The 26635-nt window shown below is 35.6% G+C and overlaps 1 protein-coding gene across 3 annotated transcripts in view; it reads left to right on the top strand.

Moving 5' to 3' along the window:
- The window catches only part of SMC2 (structural maintenance of chromosomes 2), a 62908-nt gene that overhangs the window by 10530 nt on the left and 25743 nt on the right, over nucleotides 1–26635 (top strand). For all 3 annotated transcript variants that reach the window (XM_041764101.1, XM_041764100.1, XM_041764099.1), the window contains exons 8-16: nucleotides 971–1204; nucleotides 1404–1553; nucleotides 4104–4337; nucleotides 5731–5890; nucleotides 12088–12205; nucleotides 12976–13114; nucleotides 13603–13722; nucleotides 15285–15489; nucleotides 25089–25224. In XM_041764101.1, coding sequence (XP_041620035.1) covers nucleotides 971–1204; nucleotides 1404–1553; nucleotides 4104–4337; nucleotides 5731–5890; nucleotides 12088–12205; nucleotides 12976–13114; nucleotides 13603–13722; nucleotides 15285–15489; nucleotides 25089–25224 — 1496 coding nt within the window. The remainder of the gene's footprint in view (nucleotides 1–970; nucleotides 1205–1403; nucleotides 1554–4103; nucleotides 4338–5730; nucleotides 5891–12087; nucleotides 12206–12975; nucleotides 13115–13602; nucleotides 13723–15284; nucleotides 15490–25088; nucleotides 25225–26635) is intronic.

Here is a 26635-nt window from a genome sequence, read left to right as displayed (position 1 = left end):
TAGAAAACACTAAATCAGAGTGAATTTATCTTTTTAAAAAGATTTTATTTGAGAAAGAGTGCACACAAGAGCACAAGCAGGGGGAGAGGGATAGAGGGGGAAGCAGACTCCCCACCAAACAGGGATGCCCAGGACCCTGGGATCATGACCTGAGCTGAAGGCAGATCCTCAGTCAACTGAGCCACATAGGTGCGCCTAGATCATGAGTTTAAACCTGGGTTTTGGGCAGCCTGGGTGGCTCAGCGGTTTAGCACTGCCTTTGGCCCAGGGCGTGATCCTAGAGACCTGGGATCGAGTCCCAAGTCGGGCTCCCTGCATGGAGCCTGCTCCTCCCTCTGCCTGTGTCTTCTCTGCCTCTCTCTCTCTGGGTCTTTCATGAATAAATACATAAAATCTTAAAAATAAATAAATAAACCTAGGTTTTACACCCAATTTTGCAAAATTCATTCTGAATCTGACATTAGAGAGGTCATTTAACGACACGGAGTTCATTTCTTCATCTGTAAGTTACAGAGATTTTCATTATTACTCTGTCTACCCTAGCAGGTCCTTAATGGAATCAAGTTAGTAATGTGTAAGCATATGTTTATAAATAAGTTACATAATTGACTGTTGGGTAGGTATCTTGGTAATACTACTACAAAATACATGTAATAGTGTATCATTGGTGGTTGTATAGGTCATACTGATAAACTACTACCCTCAGTTTATGAACCTTTTATGTACATTTCTTTGTTAATCCCAACTGCCTGATTATATATTAGAAGAAATAGCCACATAGGATTCACTGGTTATGGTATAATGCTATTTGAAAAGCCACTAATGTTTAAGTTTCTATAATCCATGATCACTAACTTAAGATGAAAACTGTTATGGGGAGTTTTATACATGTTGCTATAGTTTGAGTCTTTCTAAATTTGTTGAAAAATATGAAGGTTGAGTTATACTTTATTGGTGGTTTCTTTTCCAGGAAAGATCTTCTTACTTGGAGTACCAAAAAATAATGAGGGAAATAGAACATTTGAGTCGTTTATATATTGCTTATCAGTTTTTGCTGGCTGAAGATACAAAAGAACGCTCAGCTGAGGAGTTAAAAGAAATGCAAGATAAAGTTGTAAAGCTTAAAGAAAAATTGTCTGAGGATGACAAAAAAATAAAAGCACTTAGTCGTGAAATAGAAGAGTTGGAAAAAGGAAAAGATAAGGTCAGACATACATAAGAGATGATATACTGTAAAAAAATTATGTATAGTAACTAAGGTTCGCTGGATGTAGTCTTCCATATTGATTTGTTAATCTTTATAATAAGCTTATAAAAAGTCAGTCTTCTTGAAGTCCTATAAGAAAATGATGGCATGAGTAAATTATAAGTACTTTGATTGATTTGGATGCATTTGATTATAGGAAATTGGAGGTAAACTCCGATCTTTAGAAGATGCTCTTGCAGAAGCTCAGCGAGTTAATACTAAATCTCAAAGTGCCTTTGATCTCAAGAAGAAAAATCTGGCAAGTGAAGAGAACAAACGCAGAGAACTAGAAAAAAATATGATTGAGGTAAGTAAATACAAAGTTCAGTAAATCTGAAGTCCATTTCATTAATATTTATTGCTTGTGTGTGCTATGGACCAAGTGCAGTTGTTTGGGCTACAGATAGAGCAGTGGACAAAATGACAGTTTGGACCAGTGCCTTTTGGGTCTTCATTCCAATGAGGAAAATGATGATAAAATAGGTGAAATATATAGCGTGTTATATAGTGATAAGTGATTTGGAGAAAATTCAGGGGAGAGTTTTAGGAATATAAAGGAGGTGGGTACAGTTAGGGATTTTTAAATTGGGTAACCACTGGAGATCTCATTGAGAGGGTGATATTTCATTAATAAGACCTGACGGAAGTCAGAGAACCATGAAAATAAATTGGCTCTGGGGGAAGATGTACCAGTAGCAGTTGTCCCAGGTACCTACGGTATTAGAAATAAAAATGCAGGGAGAGTAATTGTGGCCAGTTAGCAGTAAGTAGGAATACGGAAAGGTAAAAGGAGCGCAATCCACATGATTTTGTAAGATGTGAAAGACTCTGATCTTTATTCTGAGTGACATGGGAAGCTATTGTAGCTGGCTAAGAAGAGAAGAACAAGATTTTTTATATTTTAATAGTACTTTCATGGTATTTAGAGAATAATACAAAGATAAGGGGAAGAAGCAGGTAATTCAGGTGGTAGGTGCCAATGATAGCTCTAGGATAGCAGTATAAATGGGTGTATTGAGAGAAATTATAGGATTTTATGAGTATTTTTAAGTGTGGGTCCAATAAGGTAGTCCAGACAGATTGGTTGCTGAAAGTGGAAGAAAGGTCTGACGGATACTGAAGATTTTTGTCTTTGACAATTGGAAATAGCATTACCATTAGCTTAGTGGAAAATAGAAGTACACTGTGAACATAATAAGCTTGAGGTGCCTGTTAAACTTAGTAGAGATGTTGATTAGGTGGTTGAATATAGGAATATTGAATCTAATCTAGAGAGACAAATCTAAATACAAATGTTGGCATGCCCCAGGGCTTGTGCTCAAACTTCTTTTATATGCACTCATTTCTTAGGTAGTTCCATCCAGCCTGATAGCCCTAAAATACCATCTGCATGGTGATGTTCAGATCTTTAACTAAACTTGACTCTTTCCCTGAATTCTGTATTTATTTGTCCAGCTATTTGATTGACACTTATACATAGGTAAAGAGTCTAAAACTTAATGTATCCAAAATAAAATTTTTAAGTTTTCCTTAACTACCCAAACCTTTTTCAATACTGAATTTTCCCACATCAGAAAATGGCACCACTATTAACCTAATTGTTGGATCTAGAAATTAGAGTCCTCCTGCATTCTCTCTTTTTTCTCAAACTCTGTCAGAAAATTCTCCTCACTTTAAAAGTACATCCTTAATACAGCCACTTTTCATCACCTCCATCACTGCTAACCTGGAGGCCATCACCTCACAAGAGGGATGCTATAATGGAGTCCTTACCACTTGCCCTGCTTTTACTCCTGCTGCTCTACAGTCTGTTCTTCACAGAAACTGAAATATAAATTGGATCACATCGCTCTTGGGCTTAAAGTTCTTTAATGTTTCAGTGTCACATATATAATTAAATTCAGCCTTTACCACCTTTACCATGGTCCACAAGACTGTACATGTTAGGACTTCTGGCACCTTTCCACTCGGTCACTTTGCTCCAACCACAGTTCCTCAAACATCCAAGCGTATTCTGCAGAGCTTGCGTAATTGTGTCCCCCTAGCATCAGCATGATCACTCCTTTTATTTCATGTAGGTTTCTGCCCAAAATGTCATCACAAAAAGGCCTTCCCTCATTCTTTTTAAAATAGTAGTTCCCATCACTTTCTGTCCCTTGCTTTATTTTTTACTATGTCTTCCCCTCTAGAATATAGGGTCCCTGAGGAACCTGTGTCTTTAATGTCTAGAACAATGCCTGGTAGATGTTAAATATCTAATATTTCTAATCATGAACTAAACATGTAGGCCAAAATTTTTGGTCACTTTCATGTAAATAATATAGCTGGATTCCCCGCCCCCCGCCCCAGGCTGGTATCTTACCGTATAATGGTGTTTTAGTGTATATAACTTAAACGGTATTAAGTATTAGTAATGCCGTTCACACAAGTATTTAATATTTAAATTTTATGGCTTTTGATAGTTTATAAATTTTCATGTATGTGTTCTTAGTCCTACAATCTTCACTTTGAAGCTTGGAGTAGAATGGTTATTACTTTTTTAGAGCTCTAGAAAGTTAATTTTTAGTTTCTTCAAATGACTGGTTTGTGCTATTGTTTAACTAATTTCTGGATTAGATTGTAGCATGTGGAATGAAAGTATTTCTGGTAGTATAAGGGTACATTTATCCCAAAAACAGAGGGTGAATTGAAAAATGGAAATAAAGTTTTAAAGTTAGGATGGTTAAATTATTTTCCTTTTAACCATGCCCACTTCAGAATGCTATGAAATTTGATGACATAAGGGCATAGGTATATAAGAAAAAGTGGGAATCTTTCCTAAAACATAATATTTTCCAATCTGAAACTCTTCCTGAAGGATTCTAGAACTTTAGCAGCAAAGGAAAAAGAGGTTAAAAAGATAACAGATGGGCTGAATGCCCTTCAAGAAGCAAGTAATAAAGATGCTGAAGCTTTGGCTGCTGCACAGCAGCACTTCAATGCTGTTTCCGCTGGATTGTCTAGTAATGAAGATGGAGCAGAAGCAACTCTTGCTGGTCAAATGATGGCCTGTAAAAATGACATAAGTAAAGCTCAGACAGAAGCCAAACAGGTAAATATAGACATTAATGATTGTGTGATTGCTCTTTTTTTTTTTTTTCCCCCCTTAAGAAGCTGCTGTGCTTTGACAGTTGTTATAAAATGTTGAAAATAATCAGATCGATGTCAAGGAATTTGTTATCTTGCTGCTTTATAGCACCTAATGAAATTAGGTGCTTTATAGCACAATGAAATTCAAATATGTTAACTGCTAAATATTGATGACAATAGTTTGAGATGCTATAACATTAAATACTCTCCTAGATTAGTTGAAATTGTAAATGCAATAAACGCTTTATTCTATTTGTAGTATTGTATGGAATATTTGAGGTTAATTTGTTGTTTTTGCTGTTTTAGTGGCAACATAAAGTCACAATCTTAAGCTCTAACAGGACAACAAACATCCTGCCCAATTCTGTGCCCCCACACTTAGTCCTTACCTTTCATCCTTGAGGTTATCTCTACCTCCCTCTTAGCCTTTCTAGTCTTCCATTTCCCTACACTGATTTCATAATCTTCAAAGCTTGTCATTCAAGCTTTCAAATTTGTTTAGATAGTTTTACAGCTTTTAAAGTCTTATACATGCAAGAGTTTTGAGGGCAGAAAGAAAAAATAAATTTTTTCACACATTATCTTTTAAAAGAAGACTCCTCTTTAAAAATACAGATGTTTGTGTCTGTGTCGTATTACTCCTGTTCAACATTTCTGTTACGCATTTGCAACTTTTCCATTCAAAGATGATGGTCACAAGAATTTGTAAGAGATCAATAACAAAAAAACTTGCTGGTCCTCTCAGATTTTCTGTAACTTAGTATATATTGGGAAAAGTCCACCATTATTCAGTCTTGGATGACACATCCAGTTCGATCTCAGAATACGAGTTCATGCTTTTAAGGAACAGTCCTTAGTTATATAAATTTGAATTTCTCCTGGCATTGAAATTTCTCTTGTTAGTTTCCTGTCCCAGTTGAATTTTCTTATTGCTCAGTACAGTTTCTCCATTGTTAATTGAACAACACTCAAAAATACACTAACAAACGGGCATACGTAAGTGGAAAGGAAGAGAACTAGTGTTCTGATTACTAGATTTCTGTTGTGTTTTTAATTTAACAGCTAATGGCAATTATTCTTCAATATAATCTTTGAACTCAGTAATGTCATCTTTTATAAGTATTAAAAAATGGGCTTAAATTATAAGTAATCACTTATGTTAAGCATTTATTTGTTTAGACTGAGTTGTTTTCTGAGGAGAAAATACTGGGAAATGATTCATCTCTTGAAATATTAATGCAAGTCACCTAATAGTTACATTTTAAGTCTGATGTTTCTTAAACCAATCTGCATCTATGGTCATTTAATCACTAGCACTATCTGCCTCAAATAGTCTATTAAATTTTCAATAACAGGCTCAGATGAAGTTGAAACATGCCCAACAAGAATTAAAGACTAAACAGGCTGAAGTTAAGAAGATGGATAGTGGCTACAGGAAAGATCAAGAAGCTTTAGAGGCTGTGAAGAAACTTAAAGAAAAACTAGAAGCCGAAATGAAGAAGCTAAATTATGAAGGTTTGCATTTAAACACCTGATATTAAATCATTAGGAGGCAGTGATTGTTGATAGAAACTAAATTGGGGATGTCTGGGTGGCTCAGTGGTTGAGCGTCTGCCTTTGGCTCAGGATGTGATCTCGGAGACCCCGGATCAAGTCCCACATTGGGCTCCCTGCATGGAGTCTGCTTCTCCCTCTGCCTGTGTATGTCTGTCTGCCTGCCTCTCTCCCTCTCTGTCTCTCATGAATAAATAAGTAAAATCTTAAAAAAATAAAATAAAAATAAATAAAGGAAATAGCAAGTAGGATTTTTTTTGACTCTATTAATGGATGTTAGTATAAGTATTTATAAAACAGTTGATCCCTGAACCTAAGTTTGAATTGCATGAGTCTACTTGAGACTTTTTTTTTTAAATAAATACAACTCGGTATTATAAATGTATTTTCCTTACAATTTTCTTTCTTTCTTTTTTAAATATTTTATTTATTCATGAGAGGCAGAGGGAGGCATAGACATAGGCAGAGGGAGAAGCAGGCCCCCTGCAAGAAGCCCGATGTGTGGGACTCGATTCCAGACCCAGGGATCACGTCTTGAGCCAAAGGCAGACACTCAAATGCTGAGCCACCCAGGTTTCCCTCCTTACAATTTTCTGTAGCTTACTTAACTGTAATAATACAACATATAATGCATATGTCATAGAAAATATGTGTTAACCATTTATCTTATCAGTAAAGCTTCTTGTCGATGTTTGGCTCATTAAGTTTAAGTTTGAGGATCAAAAGTTAAACACAGATTCAGGGGTATCTGCTTCAGTTGGTAGAGCGTACAGCTCTTGATCTCAGGGTTGTGAGTTCAAAACCTGTTTTGGGCCAGAGACTACTTAAAAAAAAGTTAAACATGGATTTAGAACTTCATGGGAGAGGGGTGTCAGTGCCCCAACCTCTCCCCGCAGCAACCATCCCATTGTTTAAGGGTCAACTAAGTATAAAACAGCTGTTTTGTTTTGTTTTGTTTTGTTTGTTTTGTTTTGTTTTGTTTTAAATCCCAGTATACTTAACATACAGTGTTATATTAGTTTCATGTGTACAGTGTAGTGATTCAACAATTCTATACATTACTCTGTGTTCATCATAAATGTACTGTTAAACCACTTGTTTCATTTCACCCATCCCCTTATCACCTCCCCATCAGTTTAACTATAGTTAGGAGTGGTTTTTTGGGGATACCTGAGTGGGTCAGTCTTTGGTTTGGCTCAGGGCGTGGTCCTGGGGTCAAGTCCTGGATTGGGTTCCCCACAGGAAGCCTGCTTCTCCCTCTGCCTATGTCTCTGCCTCTCTCTGTCTCTCATGAATAAGTGGATAAAATCTTTTAAAAAAGTGGTTTTTTGGTTTGTCTCTCTTTTTCCTTATTTGTTCTTTTGTTAAATTCCATAGGAGTGAAATCATATGGCAATTGTCTTTTTCTGATTGAATTATTTCGCTTAGCATTATACTCACCAGATTCACCAATGTTGCAAATGGAGAGATTTCATTCTTTTTTGTGGCTGAGTAATATTCCATTGTGTGTCTATACTATATGTTCTTTATCCATTCATCTATTGATAGATACATGGACTGCTTCCATAATTTGGCTATTGCAAATAATTCTTCAGTAAACATAGGAGTGTGTATTTTCTTTTTAATTCGTGTTTTCATTCTCTTTGGGTAAATATCCCGTATTGGAATTATTGGATTATATGATAATCCTATTTTTACTTTTTTGAGGAACTTCCATACTGTTTTCCAAAGTGTTTACACTATTTTGCACCTCCATCAACAGTGCACAAGTGTTCCTTTTTTCCACATCCTTGCTACCATTTGTTGTCTCTTGTCTTATTTTAGTTAGCTATTCTGATAGGTTTGAACTAATATCTCATTGTGGTTTTGATTTACATTTGCCTGGTGATGAGTAATGTTGAGCATCTTTTCATGTGTATGTTGGCCATCTGTATGTCTTCTTGCAGAAATGTCTATTTGTCTTCTGCCTGTTTTTAACTGGATTATTTATTTTTTTAGTGTTGAGTTGTAGTAGTTCTTTACATATTTTGGATACTAACCTTTAATGGATATGTCATTTGCAAATACCTTCTCCCATTCCATAGATTGTCTTAATTTTGTTGGCTGTTTCCTTTGCTGTACTGAAGCTTTCTATTTTGACATAGTCCCAGTAGTTTATTTTTGCTTTTGTTTCTCTTGCCTTAGAAGATCTATCTAGAAAAATGTTGTTATGGTCAGTATCAGAGAAATTATTGCCTGTGCTTTCTTCTAGGATTTTTATGGTTTTAAAAAAGTCTCACATTAGGTCCTTAACCCATTTTGAGTTTATTTTTGTTTATGGTATAAGAAAGTGTCCAGTTTCATTCTTTTGCAGACAGCTGTCCAGTTTTCCTAGCACCACTTGTTGTAGGGGCTTTTTCCTACTGTATATTCTTTCCAGCTTTGTCAAAGATTAATTGACCATATAATCATGGGTGTATCTTGGGGTTCTCTTTTATATCTCATTGATCTATGTGTCCACTTTTGTGCCTGTTATGAATACTGCATCTTTATAGTATATCTTAAAATTTATGATTGTAATACCTCCAGTTTAGTTCTGTTTTTTTTTTTTTTTTTTTTTTTTTTTTTCTTCAAGATTGCTTTGGCTATTCAGGGTCTTTTGTGGTTCCATACAAATTTTAGGATGGTTTGTTGTAGTTCTGTAAAAAATGATAGTTATTTTGATAGAGATTGCATTAAATCTGTAGATTGAGTAGTAGGGAGAGTTTAACACTATTTGTTCTTCTAATTCATGAACCTGGAATATCCTCCCGTTTGTTTATGTTGTCTACAATTTTATTCATCAGTGTTTTATAGTTTTCATAGTACAGATCTTATACATCCTTGTTAAGTTTATTTCTAGGTGTTCTATCATTTTTTGTGCAATTGTAAATGGAATCTTTTCCTAATTTCTCTTTCTGCTGTTTAATTATTGGCATATAGATCTTTCTGCTGTTTCATTATTGGTGCATAGAAAGGCAGTAGATTTTTGTACATTGATTCTGTATCCTGCAACTTTACTGAATTCATTTATCAGTTTTTAGCAGTTTTTTTGGTGATCTTTCAGTCTTTTTATACGTAGTATCATGCCATCTGGAAATAGTGAAAGTTTTACTTCTTTACCAATTTGGATGCCTTTTATTTCTTTTTTGGCTGATCTGATCACTGTGGATAGGACTTTAGTACCATTGTTGAATACAATTGGTGAGAGTGAGCATCCTTGTCTTGTTCCGGATCTTAGGGGAAAGCTCCATTTTTTTCCCCCATTATGATGTTAGCTGTGGATTATTCCTATAGAGTCTTTATTATGTTGAGGTATATATCCTCTAAACCTAGTTTGTTGAAGGCTTTTATTATGAATGGATATTATACTTTGTCAAATGCTTTTTATCTATTGAAATGATCTTACGGTTTTTATCCCTTATCTTGTTGATGTGACATATTACGATGACTGATTTGTAAATGTTTAACCAGGAATAATTCACACTTGGTTGTGGTGAATGATTTCTTTTAATGTATTGTTGGATTTGGTTTGCTAATACCTTGTTGAAGATTTTTGCATCTATGTTCATCAGAGATACTGGCTCTTAGTTCTCTTTTTTGTGTGGTATCTTTGTTTTTTTAATCAGGGTAATGCTGGCCTCATAAAATGAATTTGGAAGTTTTCCTTCCTTTTCTATTTTTGGAATAGGTTGAGAGAAGAATAAGTATTAACTGTTCTTTAATATTTGGTAGAATTTGCCTATGAAGTCGTCTGGTCCTGGACTTTTGCTTTTTGGGAGTTTTTATATTACTGATTCAGCTTCACTGCTGTTAGTCTGTTAAAATTTTTTATTTCTTCCTGTTCCAGTTTTGTTAGGTTATATGTTTCTAGGAGTTTATTCTAGGTTGTTCAATTTGTTTGTATATATTTCTTCATAATATTCTCTTACAATTTGTATTTCTGTGGTGTTGGTTGTTATTTTTCCTCATTTCTGATTTCATTTGTTTAGTCCTCCTTATTTTCTTATTGAGTCTGGCTAAAAGTTTGGTTTCTTTTATCTGTTCTGTTCTTTAGTTCTATTTCATTTGTTTCTGCTCTAACTTTATTATTCCTTCTTCTGGTTTTGGGTTTTGTTTGTCTTCTTTCTAGCTCCTTTAGGTAAAAGGTTAGGATATTTGAGGTATTTCTTGCTTCTCCAAGGTAGGCCAGTATTGCTTTAAACTTTCCTCTTAGAACAGCTTGCTGCATTCCAGCTATTTTGGACCATTGTGTTTTCATTTTCATTTGTCTCCATGTATTTTATTTCCTCCCCCTCTCCACCCCTCCCCCACCTTGATTGACTGATTCATTCTTTAGTAGCATGTTTTTGTCCTCCATGTGTTTGTGCTTTTTGCAGACTTTTTCTTGTGGTTGATTTCTAGTTTATAGCATTGTGGTCAGAAAATATGCATGGTATGAATTTGTTGAGACTTCTTTTGTGGCCTAATATGGGATCTGTTCTGGAAAATGTTCCATGTGCTTTTGAAAAGAATGATGGCCTTGGTGGCCTTTCAGCACTTGAAGGTATCATGCCACGCCCTTCTAGCTTGCAAGATTTGCACTGAAAAATCAACTAATAGCCTATGGAGTTTCCTTATTTGTAACTATTTTCTCTTGCTATTTTTTAAATTCCTCTTTATCACTACTTTGTCTTGGTCTGGACTCCCTGGGTTGATTTTTGTTGGGGGCTCTGTCTCCAGATCTCGATTTCTGTTTCCTTCCCTAGATTCGGGAAGTTTTCAGCTACTATTTCTTCAAATTTTCTGTTTCTGAAAGTTATTATGCGTGATGGTATTGCTGACTTCTGTAAGTCTGTTTTCATTTTTTGTTATTTTTTTTCTATCACCTGTTCAGCTTGATTGCTTTCTGTTACTCTGTCCTATAGGTTGCTTATCTGTCCTTCTGCCTCCTGTAGTCTGCTGTTTGTTCCATCTTGTATATTTTTAATTTTGGTTATTGAGTTCTTCATCTCTGATTTTTTTTTTTTAATGTTTTCTGTCTCTTTGTTAAGGGTCTCATTGAAGTCCAGTCTTTCCCAAGTCCAGTGAATATCTTTATGATCATTACATTGTTTATCAGGCATATTTGTGTTTCATTTAGCTCTCTTGCTATGATTTTGTCCTCTTCTTTCCTTTGGGATATATCCCTGTATCCCCTATTTTGACTAACTTTGTGTCTGTTTTTATATGTTAGGAACATTAGCTATATCTCCTGATCTTGAAAGTAGTGACCTTATGAAGCTGAATTCCTATAGTGCTCTGCAGTGCAGTGTCTCCTGTTCACCAGAACCTGATGCTTTAGTGGTATCTTTTATGTCGTGTGTAGCCTACTGTTATGGCTCAGCCGCTTTTGCCTTCAGTCCAGTTGTCTGGAATGTCTCTTTGCCTGTCATGGACAGGGTTTGTACCCTCTGTTGTTAGTGGGCCAGTCTGGGACTGCTTTGGGTTTGAGCTGAGTCAGACTAGGTGTTTGCTGGAGATGCAGTAGCACGGAACTGCTTGTTGCTTTCCTTATGTTGTCCCTTGAGAGACTTTTCTTGGTGGGTGAGGCTACAGTCAGACCAGATGCCTGATCCCAGCCTCCTGCTCGGGCCATAGTAGGACTGGTGTATATAGTATCTTCTGAACCTCTCTGCATATGCCCTTCCTACCCTCTTTGACGTGGTCTCTTCTTTAAACTTAGCTGTGGAGAGTGTTGTGCCAATCTTTGGGACGTTTTCTGGGTTATTTACATTGATGTGGTTGTTATCTAGTTAAATCCATGGGACATGGGGAGATTAAGATTCTCCATTTTCCCAGCTCTGAATTTTTTAAAACAACTACTGACCATTTCCTGCTTCAGTCACCAAAGTGCCACTTGAAAACTCAAGAAGTCATTTGTATGTTCCCATTCAGTTATTCAACTCCTATATTGCTTTCAGAATGAAAATTTCTGTTATTTGTTGGTAATAATGTCTATTTGACCTTTCATATTAAGCATCCTTTTATTTCATACCAGAAATTTGTATTTTGCTTCTAGGAATGCTTTGGAAATAGAGATTACTGTTCGTTTCTTTAAAACTATAGAATGTTTCATTTTTAAAAGCTTTATGTCAATTTACTTGTGATTTACTGTTCAGAAAACAAGGAGGAAGGACTTCTGGAAAAGCGCAGGCAGCTATCTCGTGATATCAGTAGATTGAAAGAAACATATGAAGCTCTCTTAGCCAGATTTCCTAATATTCAATTTGCCTACAGGTAAGATATTTAAACCTTAAATTTTAATGTGGTAATAGCCAAGATATATTTTTAAGCTGGAAGACAGTTTGAAAATTTTATTAACATCAGGATTTCTGTATGAAAAACATTGTAAGCTGTTTTCCTTTAATTGGCATTTTTTATTCTTAAATGTTTATTGAATTGTTTCAAGTGTTGGCAGTAGGAATTCTAAAGACCAAAATGAAGGAAATTAAATCTCAGTCAAAATTTTCTCTAAATATCTACATTAACATTTTACAATTTGTTTCAAAACATGGGTATTTTTCAAGGAATACTTAGAGTAGTATATGTATTACAAAGATTATAACATCAGGAGCGCCTGGGTGGCTCAGCTGATTGAGCACCTAACTCCTAGTTTCAGTTCAGGTCATGATCTCAGGATTCCAAGATTGATCCCCATGTGGGGCTCCAAGCCCAGCAGAAACTGCTTCCCCGCTCCCTCTGATTCTCACTCTCATGTGTTCTCTCTCTCTCTCCCCCTCTCTGTCTCTGAAATCTTTTTTTTTTTTTAAAGATCATAACATCAAAGTTATTTTTGTTTCATTGAAAACAGTATGTACTGAAAGATCTTTTGACTGACTTAAAACAATAGTTGTCTAGTCAGCTGGAACATTTAAAAATTTTTGTTTTTCTTAAAAGCATATAAGCTTCTCTTTTAATGTGTTGTTAGGAAGAAATCTTACCTAGTAAAATACAACTTTTTCTGTTGTATTATTTCAGATTAATTTTTGTCAACTGTTCTATTTTAGAGATCCAGAGAAGAACTGGAATAGAAATTGTGTGAAAGGACTTGTAGCTTCTCTGATTAGTGTGAAAGATACTTCTACAACCACAGCTTTAGAATTAGTGGCTGGGGAACGGCTCTACAATGTTGTAGTAGACACAGAGGTAAATTAATTTTAATTAAAGAAAATTTACAGTTCTGTAGTTGAAAATATCATGAGCTGCTAGAATTGAGTAATGTCTTGATATTTTAAGATATTCCTAAGGTTGCTTATCTTTACAGGTACATTTATTCATTTAATGGTTTTTTATTATATTACTGATTATTATTATATTTGATTAACTGTATTCCCAAAGAAGTGTCATGCTTACTCAGGAATCCAGAATGCATATTACCAGTTTTAGACCTTTGATTGTTCACATAGTAGGCACTAAACATTTATTTTATTTATGTATGTATGTATGTATGTATATTTTTTTATTGGAGTTTGAATGCTGACATATAGTATAACACCCAGTGCTTATCCCATCAAGTGCCCCCCTCAGTAGGCACTAAACATTTAATTATGGATTCCTAAACTTGCATTCTTTCCCTCTGAATGTTTTCTGTCATTAATATCTTATGTTTTCATTTCAAATGCACAATGTTTTAGGTTACTGGAAAAAAGTTACTAGAAAAGGGGGAACTGAAACGTCGATACACTATAATTCCACTCAATAAAATTTCAGCCAGATGTATTGCTCCAGAAACTCTGAGGGTTGCTCAGAATCTTGTAAGTCTTCTTTATGTGTTTTATCTAAATCTTCGTTTTTTGTTTTGTTTTAGTTAGAGGAGATTAACTTGGGGGACAGAATCCTATGTAGAACCACAAAATGTTGTTGTTACCATGCCTTAAACATTTAAGCTTACAAAAAAAGAGTTGGCTTCTTGTGAAATTAGATGGAAGGGGAATGGCAATGGTGGAAAACTAAAACTACCTTTGATCTTTCAAAGTTGTAATGTTAAAATGTCTTTAAATCTTCAGTCAGGTTACATGACTATCACATGATAGTATTACATTTCCAATCTCTGAGTTACTAGAATTACAGAGCTTATAAATACCAGAATTCTTCAGTTTTTTTCATGCCAGGTGCAGTTTAACTGCCCACAGTAACAACTGTTACAGGGGGTATCTATCAGCCTTACATAACAGGGCTGCTTCTCTGAGTTTCTCTAGGTTGCCTTCCATCCTGTGGACAAGCAAAGCAGGGAACCAGGCTATCCAGTCAGCTGCTGAGGTGTATCTAAACTGTTATGGATATTAGTAAAAACAGACAAAACCAAAAACACAATAACAAAAAAAGTAAACTCCAGAGGAACACAAGGCAATACATTTAAAAGGCAATTATAGTTGTGTAATATTGGGTAATAACATGAAGCCAATCCTTATGTTATCAGCCTTCACTGGAAATTATTTTAAAATACAGTTGTATTGACATGTATACTCTTAGGAGAAGGAAAATTATTGCAGAGTAATTGAAAGGTAGTGTTTCTGGTTAGTATTTTGTTTACTTTGAATAATCACCATTGGGTCTGGAAGGTTTTGGAAGTTACTTCATTTTTTGGACAAGTCCAAAGAAGTAAATGGGGATCTCAGCTAACAACAAAGATACTTCTACGCAGGTCCCTTAATCAGACCTTTTTAATGGTAGCTGCGGTGTTAGAGGGCAATGCTGAACATTTATTACACAGAACTGCCTTCATTTTGATTTCTTCCGTTGCTACTAAGTTCCTTAAATGATGCTTAAGTGTTTTAAAAAGATGGGCAGAAGTACACATCAACAAAGGTTGAGAAGAGGCAGTTGGATCACAATAAAACAGGGATTTAACATTTTTTTGCCTGGCAATTGTTAGTTGTGTTTTTCTGTAACTGATAGGTGGCTGCCCTCCCATGTTTAACTTGAATGAAAAAGTATTTCCTTAGAACAAACAAATTACTAATAATTGAAACAAAACATTTTGTGTAATTGTGTTGATCTAGCAGTTGCTTTATTTTAACCAAGATGTGCCAAGTAATCCATTTTGGATTTAGAAATTTGGTGCTGCCTTCTGCTGTTAATAGACAGTCTCATAATGCTTGGTACTTTAGTTAAATATTTTATTTAGCCATAGAGGTTTCAGTGTTTAAACAAATTTTTTCTAAAACTCTTGATTTTCCATAGTATTTTAGAAATTTCAAAAGGAATTGTAGTGCTAGGTAAGTTAATTAAATTTGTAGTATAGTAGTTCTGTTTTATAAAATAATGTAAGGAAAGTAGTAGTATGTACTGTGATATATCTGTTGTTTTCCCACAGGTTGGTCCTAACAATGTTCATGTGGCTCTTTCCCTGGTTGAATACAAACCAGAACTTCAGAAAGCAATGGAATTTGTCTTTGGAACAACGTTTGTTTGTAATAATATGGATAATGCAAAAAAGGTGGCTTTCGACAAAAGAATAATGACTAGAACTGTAACTCTAGGAGGTGAGGTATTTGATCCTCATGGGACATTGAGTGGAGGTAGGTTGCTTGCTTTCTTGTTTATTTGCAAAGAATAAAAATAGCTGATATTTATTTAATTCACTCTGTGCTAGGAGCTATACATATTTGTCTTTTTTTCTCATTTATTCCTTATAACTGTTCTATAAAGTAGTTTTATTATTTTTCCCATTTTTTTTAGAAGGAATGAAATTGAAATTCGAAAAACTTAGTAAGTCATTTAGTAACTCAAATAGTGTTAGAGCTAAGTATTTTAACTCAGAGAGCTGGACTTCAGAGCTAATGTTGAAAAGTTACTAAAGATTCTTTCCTCTATATGTTGAGAACTTAGGATATGCCAGGAACCATACCATTAGTTCATTTAGCTCTAGGAAATACGTAAGATTAAAAAAGGAAAAGCAGAAAATATTTATTAAGCATATCAGTTTACTAATGACTTAAAAATCTTATATTGAAGTGTAAAGATTTATGGATTTGACTTTTTAAAAAAATTGTATTATTCTTGAGAAACACAGAGAGAGGCAGAGACACAGGCAGAGGGAGAAGCAAGCTTCATGCAGGAAGCCCTCTGTGGGACTCAATCCCAGGACCCTGGGATCATGACCCAAGCCGAAGGCAGATGCTCAACCACTGAGCCACCCAGGCGTCCCTGGATTTGACTTTATTTACTTTCAGGGTTGTGGGGTTTTTTTGGGCTTAATTTATTTTGGAGCTTAAATCTAATGAAAAAGAGGTAAAAATAAATATCTAAAAAGATACACAAGATATGAGACAAACAGCAATGAAAAGAAAGCCTAGGAGACAAGATTAATACCAAAAAAATACTCTGTACTAAATGAATTAAAGGTAAAAAAGGAACTGGAACTTTCTTATAGTATACACTAAAATAGACTCAAAATGGATGAAAGACCTAAACGTGAGACAGGAATCCATTAAAATCCTAGAGGAAAACACAGGCAGCAACCTCTTTGACCTTGCTGCAGCAACTTCTTTCAAGACAGGTCTCCAAAGGCAAGGGAAGCAAAAGCAAAAATGAACTATTGGGACTTCATCAAGATAACAAGCTTTTGCACAGCAAAGGAAACAGTCAACAAAACCAAAAGGCAACCTAGGGCATGGGAGAAGATATTTGCAAATGCCTCACCAGATACAGGGCTAGTATCCAAAATCTATAAAGAGCTTATCAAACTCCAGAGCCTGGGTGGCTCAGTGGTTGAGTGTCTGCCTTTGGCTCTGGGGGCCTAGGATCGAGTCCTGCATTGGGCCCCCCGCAGGGAGCCTGGTTCTCCCTCTGCCTATGTCTCTGCCTCTCTCTCCGTGTCTCTCATGAATAAATAAATAAAATCTTTAAAAAAAAAACAAAAAAAAACACACCACACTCAACACTGAAAAAAAAAACAAATCCAGTTAAGAAATGGGCAGAAGATATGAACAGACATTTCTCCAAAGAAGACCTACAAATGGCCAGCAGACACATGAAAAGATGATTAGCATCACTCAGCATCAGGGAAACACAAATCGACAATTAAATACCACTTCACACCAGTCAGAATGGCTTAATTTAACAACTTGGGAAATGAGATGTTGGCAAGGATGTAGTAAAAGGGAACCCTCTTATACTGTTGGTGAGAATGCAGACTGGCGCGGCCACTTTGGAAGACTGTGGAGGTCCTCAAAAAGTTAAAAATAGAGGTATCCTACCACCCATCAATTTCACTATTGGGTATTTACCCAAAATTTACAAACAGTGCTCTGAAGGGCACCCGCACCCGTTTATAGCCACAGTGTCCACTATAGCCAAACTCTGGAAAGAGCCCAGATGTCCATCAACAGATGAATGGATAAAGATGGTGTGTGTGCGCTATGTGTATGCACATACACAAATAATGGAATATTACTCAACCATCAAAAAGTGAAATCTTGCCATTTGCAATGACATGGATAGAACTAAAGGATATTGGGATGCTTGGGTGGCTCAATGATTGAGTGTCTGCCTTTGGCCCAGGGTGTGATCCTGGGGTCCCAGGATCGAGTTCTGCATCAGGCTTTCCACAGGGAGCCTGCTTCTGCCTCTGCCTGTGTCTCTGCTTCTCTCTCTGTATCTCTCATGAATAGATGGATGAAGTCTTTTGATAAAAAGAACTAAAGGGTATTATGCTGAGCAAAATAAGTCAGAGAAAGACAAATATGTGATTTCACTTGTGGAATTTAAGAAACAAAACATGACCATAGGGGAAGCAAGGAAAAATAAGAGGAAAATAGAGAGGAAGGCAAATCATAAGAGACTCTTAAATATAGAAAACAAACTGAGGGTTGTTGGAAGGGGAGATGGGTGAGGGGGATCGGTTAACAGAGTGGCATTAAGGAGGGCACTTGATTCAATGAGCTCTAGGTGTTATATCATTCCTTTTTATGGCTGAATAATTGTGTGTGTGTGTGTGTGTGTGTGTGTGTGTGTGTGTGTGTGTGTAACCCACACACAGGTGACCTCTTTAGCCATTCATCAGTCAGTGAGTAGACAGGTGGGCTGGTTCCATAATTTGGATACTGTAGATAATGCTGCAATAAACATAAGGGTTTATATATCCTTTTGAATTAGTGTTTTTATATTTGTTGGATAAATACCCAGTAGTGTGATTGATAGACCATAGGGTAGTTCCATTTTTAACCTTTTGAGGAATCTCCCCCACTGTTTTCCACAGTGGTTGCACTAGTTTGCATTCCTGCCACCAGTGCGAAAGTTGCTGTTTCTTCACATGTTCTGCCATATTCGTCTGTTGTGTTTCTCATTTTACCCATTCTGACAGATATGAGGTGATACCCTTATTGTTTTGATTTGCATTTCCCTGATGAGTGATGTTGATTGATCATCTTTTCCTGTCTATTGACCATCTGTATTTTTTACTTGGAGAAATATCTCTTCATGTCTTGTGCTCATTTTTTAATTGAATTTTTTGGGTTTGAGTTGTTGAGTTTTATCAGTTTTTTATGTTTTGGATACTAATCCTTTATCAGCTTTGTCAGGTGCAAATATCTTTTCCCATTATGTAGGCTGCCTTTTAGTATTTTTGATCGTTTCCTTTGCTGTGTGGAAGCTTATTTTCATGTAGTCTCAAAGGTTTATTTTTGCTTCCATTTCCCTTGCCTTGGGAGATGTGCCTAGAGAAATATCGTTGTGACCTACGTCAGTGACATTACTGTATGTACTGTCTTCGGAAAATTTTATCGTTTCAAGTTTCACAGCTCTGTCTTTATTCCTTTTTAAGCTTATTTTGGTGTATGGCAAAAGAAAGTGGTCTAGTTTTGTTTTGTTTTTATTGCATTACTGACCAGTTTCCCAACACTATTTGTTGAAGAGACTGTCCTTTTCCTATTGGATATTCGTTCCTTCTTTGTGAGAGATTAGTTGACCATATAATTGTGGATATATTTCTGAGTTTTCTGTTCCATTGATCTATAATGTCTATTTTTATGCCAGTACCATACTGTTTTGATTACTACAGCTTTGTAATATAACTTGAAGTCAATTCTAGAATTGTGATGCATCCAGCTTTGCTTTTCATTTTCAAGATTGTTTTGACTATTTGGGGGTCAATACAAATTTTAGGATTGTTCTAGTTCTGTGAAAAACCCTGGTTGGCATTTTGATAGGTATTACATTAAATGTATAGATTGCTTTGGATTGTATGGACATTTTAACAATATTTGTTCTTCCATTTAATGAACATGGAATGTTTTTTCTTTCCGTCATCTTTCATTTCTTTCATCAGTTTTTGTAGTGTTTGGAAATACAGGTTTTTCACCCCATTAAGTTTATTTCTAGGTATCATATTATTCTCAGTGCACTTTTGTAAATGGGATTATTTTCTTAGTTTCTCTTTTGGCGATTCATTGTTAACACAAAGAAGTGCAACATATTTCTGTACATGGATTTTGTATCCTGCATCTTTACTGAATTAATTGATCAGTTCTAGTAGTTTTTTGGTGGCATCTTCAGGGTTTCTGTATATAGTATAATTCAAATAGTGCAAGTTTTATTTTTTTATTAACCTGGATGCCTTTTATTTCTTTATGTTGGCCGGTTGCTGTGGCTCGGACTTCATACCATGTTGAACACAAGTGGTGACAGTGGGCATCCTTGTTATGTTTCAGACCTTAGAGTAAAAGCTCTCAGTTTTTCCCCATTGAGTAGGATATTAACTGTAGGTTTTTCATAGATGGCTATTAATATGTTGAGGTGTATTCCCTCTAAACCTACTTTTTTGAGGGTTTTTGTCATGAATGAATGCTCTATGGAATGCTTTTTTTTTTTTTTTTTTTTTGCATCTTTGAAATGATGTTATGGTTTTTGTCCTTTCTCTTGATGTGATGTATCACATGATTAATACACAAATGTTGAACCACTCTTGCATCCTGGGAATAAATCCCACTTGTTTATGGGTGAATGATTTTTTTTAATGTATTTGTGGATTTAGTTTGCTAATATTTTGTTGAAGATTTTTTTTTTGAGTTGTTGAAGATTTTTGTTTTTCAAAATATTTTGTTCTATCTCTATGTTCATCAGAAATACTGGCCTATTCTCTTTTTTGAGGTTTCTTTGTCTGATTTTGGTATCAGGGTAATGCTGGCTTCATAAAGTGAATTTGGAAGCGTTCCTGTTCTGTTTTTTTGTTTTTTTGTTTTTTTTTGTTTTTTTTTTTTTCTGTTCTGTTTTTTGGAATAGTTTGAGAAGAATAGACATAAACTGTTCTCTAAATGTTTGTTAGAATTTGCCTGTGAAGCCATCTATCTGGTCTTGGACTTTTGCTTCTTGGGAGTTGTTACATTACTGATTCAGTCTCCTTGCTAGTAGTACTCCGTCTATTCAAATTCTTTATTTCTTTCTGTTTCTGTTTTAGTAGTTTATGTTTCTAGGAATTTATCCTTTTTCTTCTAGGTTGCTTAATTCATTGGCATATAGTTCTTCATAATATTCTCTTAGATTTGTTTGTATTATCTGTGTAATTGGTTGTTATTTCTTCTCTTTCATTTGTAATTTTGAGTCCTTTCTCTTGTTTTTTCATGATTCTGGCTGAAGATTTATCAATTTTATCCATCTTTTAAAAGAACCAGCTTCTAGTTTCTTACTTCTTTGTGGCCTAATATGCAATCTATTCTGGAGAATTTTCCATGTGTATCTGAATAGAATGTGTATTCTGCTATTTAGGATAGAACATTCTGAATATATTTGTTAAATCCATTTAGTGTGTCCATATTGTGTCTTTCAAAGCCACTGTTTCCTTGTGGATTTTCTGACTAATCGATCCATTGATGTAAGTGTTGAAGTCCCCTCCTACTTTTCTGTTAATATTGATTTGTTCGTTTTTGTTTGTTATTAACTGTTGTGTATATTTGAGATACCCATGCTGAGTTTGTAAATATTTACAGTAATGTCTTTTCATTGGATAGTCCCCTTTATTATTACATAGTGTCTGTCTTTGACTCTTGTTAGAGTCTAACTATGTCTGTTTCAGCTTTCTTTGACATCCATTCATATAATAAATGTTTCTCCATCCTCTCACTTTCAACCTTCAGGTGTCTAGGTCTGAAGTGTGTCTTGGAGGCAGCATATAGATCTTGTTTGTTTGTTTGTTTGTTAATGCATTCTGTCACCCTGTTTCTTTTTCTTTTGATTTAAGCATTTAGTCCATTAGTACATTCAGAGTAACTTTTGATAGGTATGTATTGCCATTTTGTTTCTTGTTTCTTTTCTGAAGTTTTTCTCATCCTTCTTTTTTCTCTCTTTCGTGGTATGCTGGTTTTCTTTAGTGATATATTTGCATTCTTTTTTTATTCCTTGCATTTAATAGTTTTTAGTTTTTGAATACCTTTAGGTTTGTATGTAATATCTTTTTTTTTTTTTTAAGATTTTTATCTATTTATTCATGAGAGACACACAGAGAGGCAGACACCCAGGCAGAGGGAGAATCAGGCTCCATGCAGGGAGCCTGAAGTGGGACTTGATCCTGGGACTCTGGGATCATGCCCTGAGCCAAAGGCAGACGCTCAACTGCTGAGCCACCCAGGCGCCCCTGTATGTAGTATCTTCTGCATATAGGAGTCTGTATTAGGAAACAGTTTGCTTAAGTTTGAACCCAATTTTACTGCTCTCCTCCCCACATTTAGGTATTTGGATATTTTACATCCTTATGTTTTGTAAATTCCTTGACTGATTTTTTTTTTTTTTACAGAGATATTCATTTTTATTACTTTTGTGTTTCCTACCTTCATACTGTCTGTCACTTTTGGTCTTTCCAGTTTCTTGTAGGTCTGGTTTAGTGGTCATGAACTCCTTTAATTTTTGTTTCTGTGGGAAACCTCCTTTCTCCTTTTATTCTGAATGATAGTCTTGCTGGATAGAGTATTCTTGGCTGCATCTTTTTCTCATTCACTTTCAGTGTATCACTCCACTCCACTCCACTCTTGAGTGTGCTCTTCTGTTGTGTCCTGGCCTCTTTATCCTTTAGGCCAGTCGTCTACAGAGGCTCTCTTTGCCTCTTGTGGGCAGTGTTTAGTCTCTGGCCTGAATGTGGAACACTAACTAGGTGTGCTCTGGTCTGCTTGTGAAAAGATACCTATTGCCAGTGGAACCGAGGCCCTGTAAAACTCACAGGCCAGGAGACATGGTCTTGCCAAGGCTTTGGACTGGTCTTCTGGGGGTGGGAGCCTGCTGTTCTGGGACTGAGGCAAGCATGACTGGGAAGGGGGAATCCACTTGAGCATGGGAGATGGAGTTCAGTATAAGCATCTTAGGTCGCAAATGTCTGCTGGGTTGGTTCCCATACATGGCTCTGTGTTTATACTGAGGGGTGGGTGAGGGATGGGTGTGCTTGTTCCTTTGTTCTAAGGGGAGATCTCTCCCTGAATGCTGCCTTTCTGGGACTTGCTTCCAGATGAGCTCACTGCTTCCCCACTGTGTGCTCCAGGCACTCTTCAGAAAGCTGTTACCATGTTGTTTGTTTAGGCTGTTTACCCTGCTGTCTGTCCAAAAAGCAGCGCCAATACCCTTGTGGCTCTTCTAGAGCCAAGCACATTGACCTTTAAAACTAGATTTTAAGCTCTGCTCATTGCCACAACTCATGAAATTTGGCCCCTCTCACTTTTTTTTAAATATTTAAATTCAATTTGCCAACATATAGTATAACACCCAGGGTTCATCTCATCATGTGCCCTCCTTAGTACCCATCACCTAGTTACCCCATTCCCCTACCCACCTCCTCTTCTGCCAACTTTTGTTTTTCCCAGAGTTAAGAGTCTCTTCATGGTTTGTCTTCCTCTCATTTTTTTCCCTACTAAGTTTCTTTCCTTTCCCTTAGAGTCCCTTTTCACCATTTCTTATATTCAAAGCCAGTTGCTACGGGGATTTGTCTCCTGTGTGGCCTCACCCGTGTGGCCTCCCCCAGGTGCTAGTCTCTGGCCATAGCTCCCACCCCACCATGGTAGCCATTTCTCTCCCTAACCACATCTTCACACTTCCTACCTTCTTTGACATGGTTTCTTTTCTGCCTTTACTTGTGGTGTTTGTTCCACCAGTCTTCAGGTTGATTTCTGGAGTATTTTGGATGATTTGATAGTTATCCAGTTGTATTCATGGTATGAGGTGAGCCTAGGGTCCTCCTATTCTGCTTCCATCTTCCCCGAAAATCTCAGAGGTAGGTTTTAGTTTACATCATTTTGTCCTCAAAATCTGTGTGGTAAGTTGGATGAGACTTTTTGTTTTTCAAAACGGGAAATTGTGGGTTTGGAATGACTTAATCCAGTTTTTATTCCTAACTTAAGGATTCGATTTTCTTTTTGAATGCTTACTGTATCACAGCTATTTAATAATAACTGAGAAATTATGTTATAGCCCTCAAGGAGTTCATACTATAGTAATCAATTCTATTGCTTTATTTATTCTTCTCAAGTAAGTCTGTTCCTGCTTTTTGTTTTGTTTTGTTTTTTTTCTCTTGCATTTTGCCCTATTACGATATTCTAGCCACTGGAAAAAAATTTTTTTAATTCAGTATTTTTACTTTACCCTTGTTTGAGAAATGTTGAGTTCTAAATTGTGTACATGCCACTGTATTTGGCAAAAGTAAGACAAATTAAATCCGCCCTTGAGATAAGATAATGATCATCATCTTCTTGTTCTAGTATTTGCCACATTGAGTTTCCAGATCTAATGTTGAGTGATCAAGTACTAACAAACACTAAATAGTACTCCCTGTGTATCAGGCAACATTATAAGACTGTGCTGTCAAGTACAGTAGCCATATGTGGCTCTTTACATTTAATTAAGATAATTAGAGCCAAAAAAATAATTTACTCGATTGTACTAGTCATATTTCAAGGATTCTGTGACCACAAGTAGTTAACAGGTAACTGGGCAATGCAGATATAGAATATTTCTATCATTTTATGATAACCTATTTTTAGGGCTTTAAATAATGAACTCCTTTCATCATTTAGCAACTGTATAATAGGTATATTGTTATCATCTGCAGTATACCGTTGTAGAAACTTATGTACAGAGTAGTTTAATAACTTGTGGGTAAATGGCAAAGCCCGGGATTTGAATTCAGGTTATCTGTTTTCACAGTTTGTGTTTTTAACCAAACCAAGAGACTGTATATATAATGCCTGTTGAGATATCACATGAATGAATCTCTTTCTAGGCCAAGAAAACAATAGCCAACAAAATGAATTCCATCAGCAAGTATCAAATTCCCCAGTATATACAATAAGAGGATTAGTATCTGTAATTGGAGGATAAAGAGAGATCAAATATTTTTAAATATGTAAGATAGAAGACACTTTTTAGATTTCATTGATTGGGATGTTCTTGAAGTTCCTTCTTTAGGGATGGCAAATACACATCCCTGTATCATATTACCAAAGTGCTCATAATACCATTGCTACTTGATCTTTGTATTCTCCCATCAAACCTAGAGTTTTCTTGCCAGTATAACTCAATCTATTGTCACACAATTACAATTGCTTATAAAGTGAAACCAATTTTTCCTGCTTCCTCTGCTATATCAAAATTTAGGCCAGGTTATGATGCAGTAACAAATAGCACCCAAATCTCAGTGGCTTCTAAAAGGTACCTACCGTAAGTAAGACTACTTTACCTGTAGGTCATTTATGTCTGTTCAGTGTTATTCTCATTCTGGAACCCAGGCTGAAGGGAAAATAGCTCCTGCTTTGAACCTGCTTTTCTAATGGGAGAGGGAAAACAAATGGTGAATTATGTGCTGCTTTTTAAAGCTTACTTTCAAAAGAGGCACATTTTCCATTTCATTGGCCAGAGCAAATCACATGGCTAAGTTGATATCGGAGAGGAAAATGGCCCTGAGAGGGATGGGCCCAGAAGGAGCAGTGATTATTTTGAGTAAACAATCCACATCTGCTTAGAAGTATTTTCTTATGGACTATGTATATCCTAAGATTCCAATGATAAAATGAACTCTGTATCTTTATAAGCTAACTATATAAGATGTGCTATTGAACCTTTTCAAGTATAATTCTTTGAAAGTTATTTATTGTCTAAATATGTAGTAACCCAATGTCTAAGTCCTCTTAAAATTTGCTTCTATCAGGTGCTCGATCCCAGGCAGCTTCTATTTTAACCAAGTTTCAAGAACTGAAAAATGTTCAAGATGAGCTGAGAATCAAGGAGAATGAACTACAGAGTCTAGATGAGGAATTAGCAGGTCTTAAAAACACAGCTGAAAAGTAAGATTTCTGTCAGATTAAGTTGTATTTTTAAGTTTCTTTTTGGTCAACGATTTGTATGGTAGAAAAATGAAAGAGTTTTATCTAAAGAATATAATTTCTGACTTTTCTCATAATATCCTTGGTATTATCTGAATAAATTGTGAGTTGATAACTTGTTTATCAGTTACTTACTTTTTTCTGATAAAAATAAGGTCTCTGTTATAAGAAAATAGGGAAAGCTAATTAAACAAGGAAGAAAAAAAAATCAGCCAAATATTTTTCTTTCCCTGTTAAGATATACTGTTAGCTTTCTCCTGGAATTGGTAGGGAAATCCGTAGATACTCTGGAGGTTGATACCAGAGGATACTAAAGTCTCTGATTTGAAATGATACATAATGTAGCATCAATCAGATGTCAACATTAGCAGCATATGGCTGTCCTATAGATATTAAAGACTGCTGGGTTGCCTGCTGAGGAAGTATAGGAGTTCATGTCAGGAATTCACTATTAAACTATTTCTAAAATTAAGAGTCAGACACTTAGAGTGTTTCTTCTCTATGGATGTGGATATAGATATATATGTGTACCTCTCAACATTACTTCTGTTTGTGTATGATATGGGTAAATACATATTTTTATTTTTTGAAATTGGGATCATGCTATTTAATATAACCTCTTTTTGTCAGTTAATGTTATTTACTACTGAGTGTCTCCTATGTGCCAAGTATTCTTCTAGGAGCAGGAATACAGCAGTGACCCAAACCGATAAATCTCTTCCTCCTTCTTGTGTGTGTATATATATATATATGAAATCTGAGAAAATGCAATAAAAAAGTTAAATTGGTAAAACATATGTTAGATAATGCTAAGTTCTAAGGGGGAAAATGTCACAAACTTTAAAAAGTACATTATTTGAAAGTTTCTAATTTTTTCCTGTCTCTCTGAAGATGACAAATGGGAACAGAGTTAAAATTAAAATCAAACATTTTATTCAGAATTCATAATACTGAATAAAGGTTAAAATCTGTACATAGATAAACTTCAATATATATAAATTATTAGCATTTATCTTCTGAAATTATCAAAAGTTGGAATGGTGCCAAGACTTTTTAGAATATTATATATGTGGAAAGAGATGGGTCATAATCAGTCAAAGTGGCCATTCCAAGATAGAAATTGTATCAAGATATCCACTTTCAAACATATTACATGTAGAGCCTACTTTTACTTTCATTAACATAAATTACCAAAAAGTGAATGAACTTTTTTCTCTGTGAAGAAGATGGGAAGAACATTTCTGAGATCCGTGGAAGCTTTAGCAAGGCAATGAATTTGTAGTTGGACTTGACTTAGAACTGTTAAATGATCCAATACCACTGAATAAAGTTATTTTGCAGAATTGTCTCGTAGGCTGATTATGGCATTGAG

The sequence above is a fragment of the Vulpes lagopus genome, chromosome 7 (genome assembly GCF_018345385.1).
Source record: "Vulpes lagopus strain Blue_001 chromosome 7, ASM1834538v1, whole genome shotgun sequence".
Taxonomy (NCBI): Eukaryota; Metazoa; Chordata; class Mammalia; order Carnivora; family Canidae; genus Vulpes; species Vulpes lagopus.
Note: the sequence above shows the minus strand (reverse complement) of the source record. Positions and strands in the feature narration are given on the sequence as shown.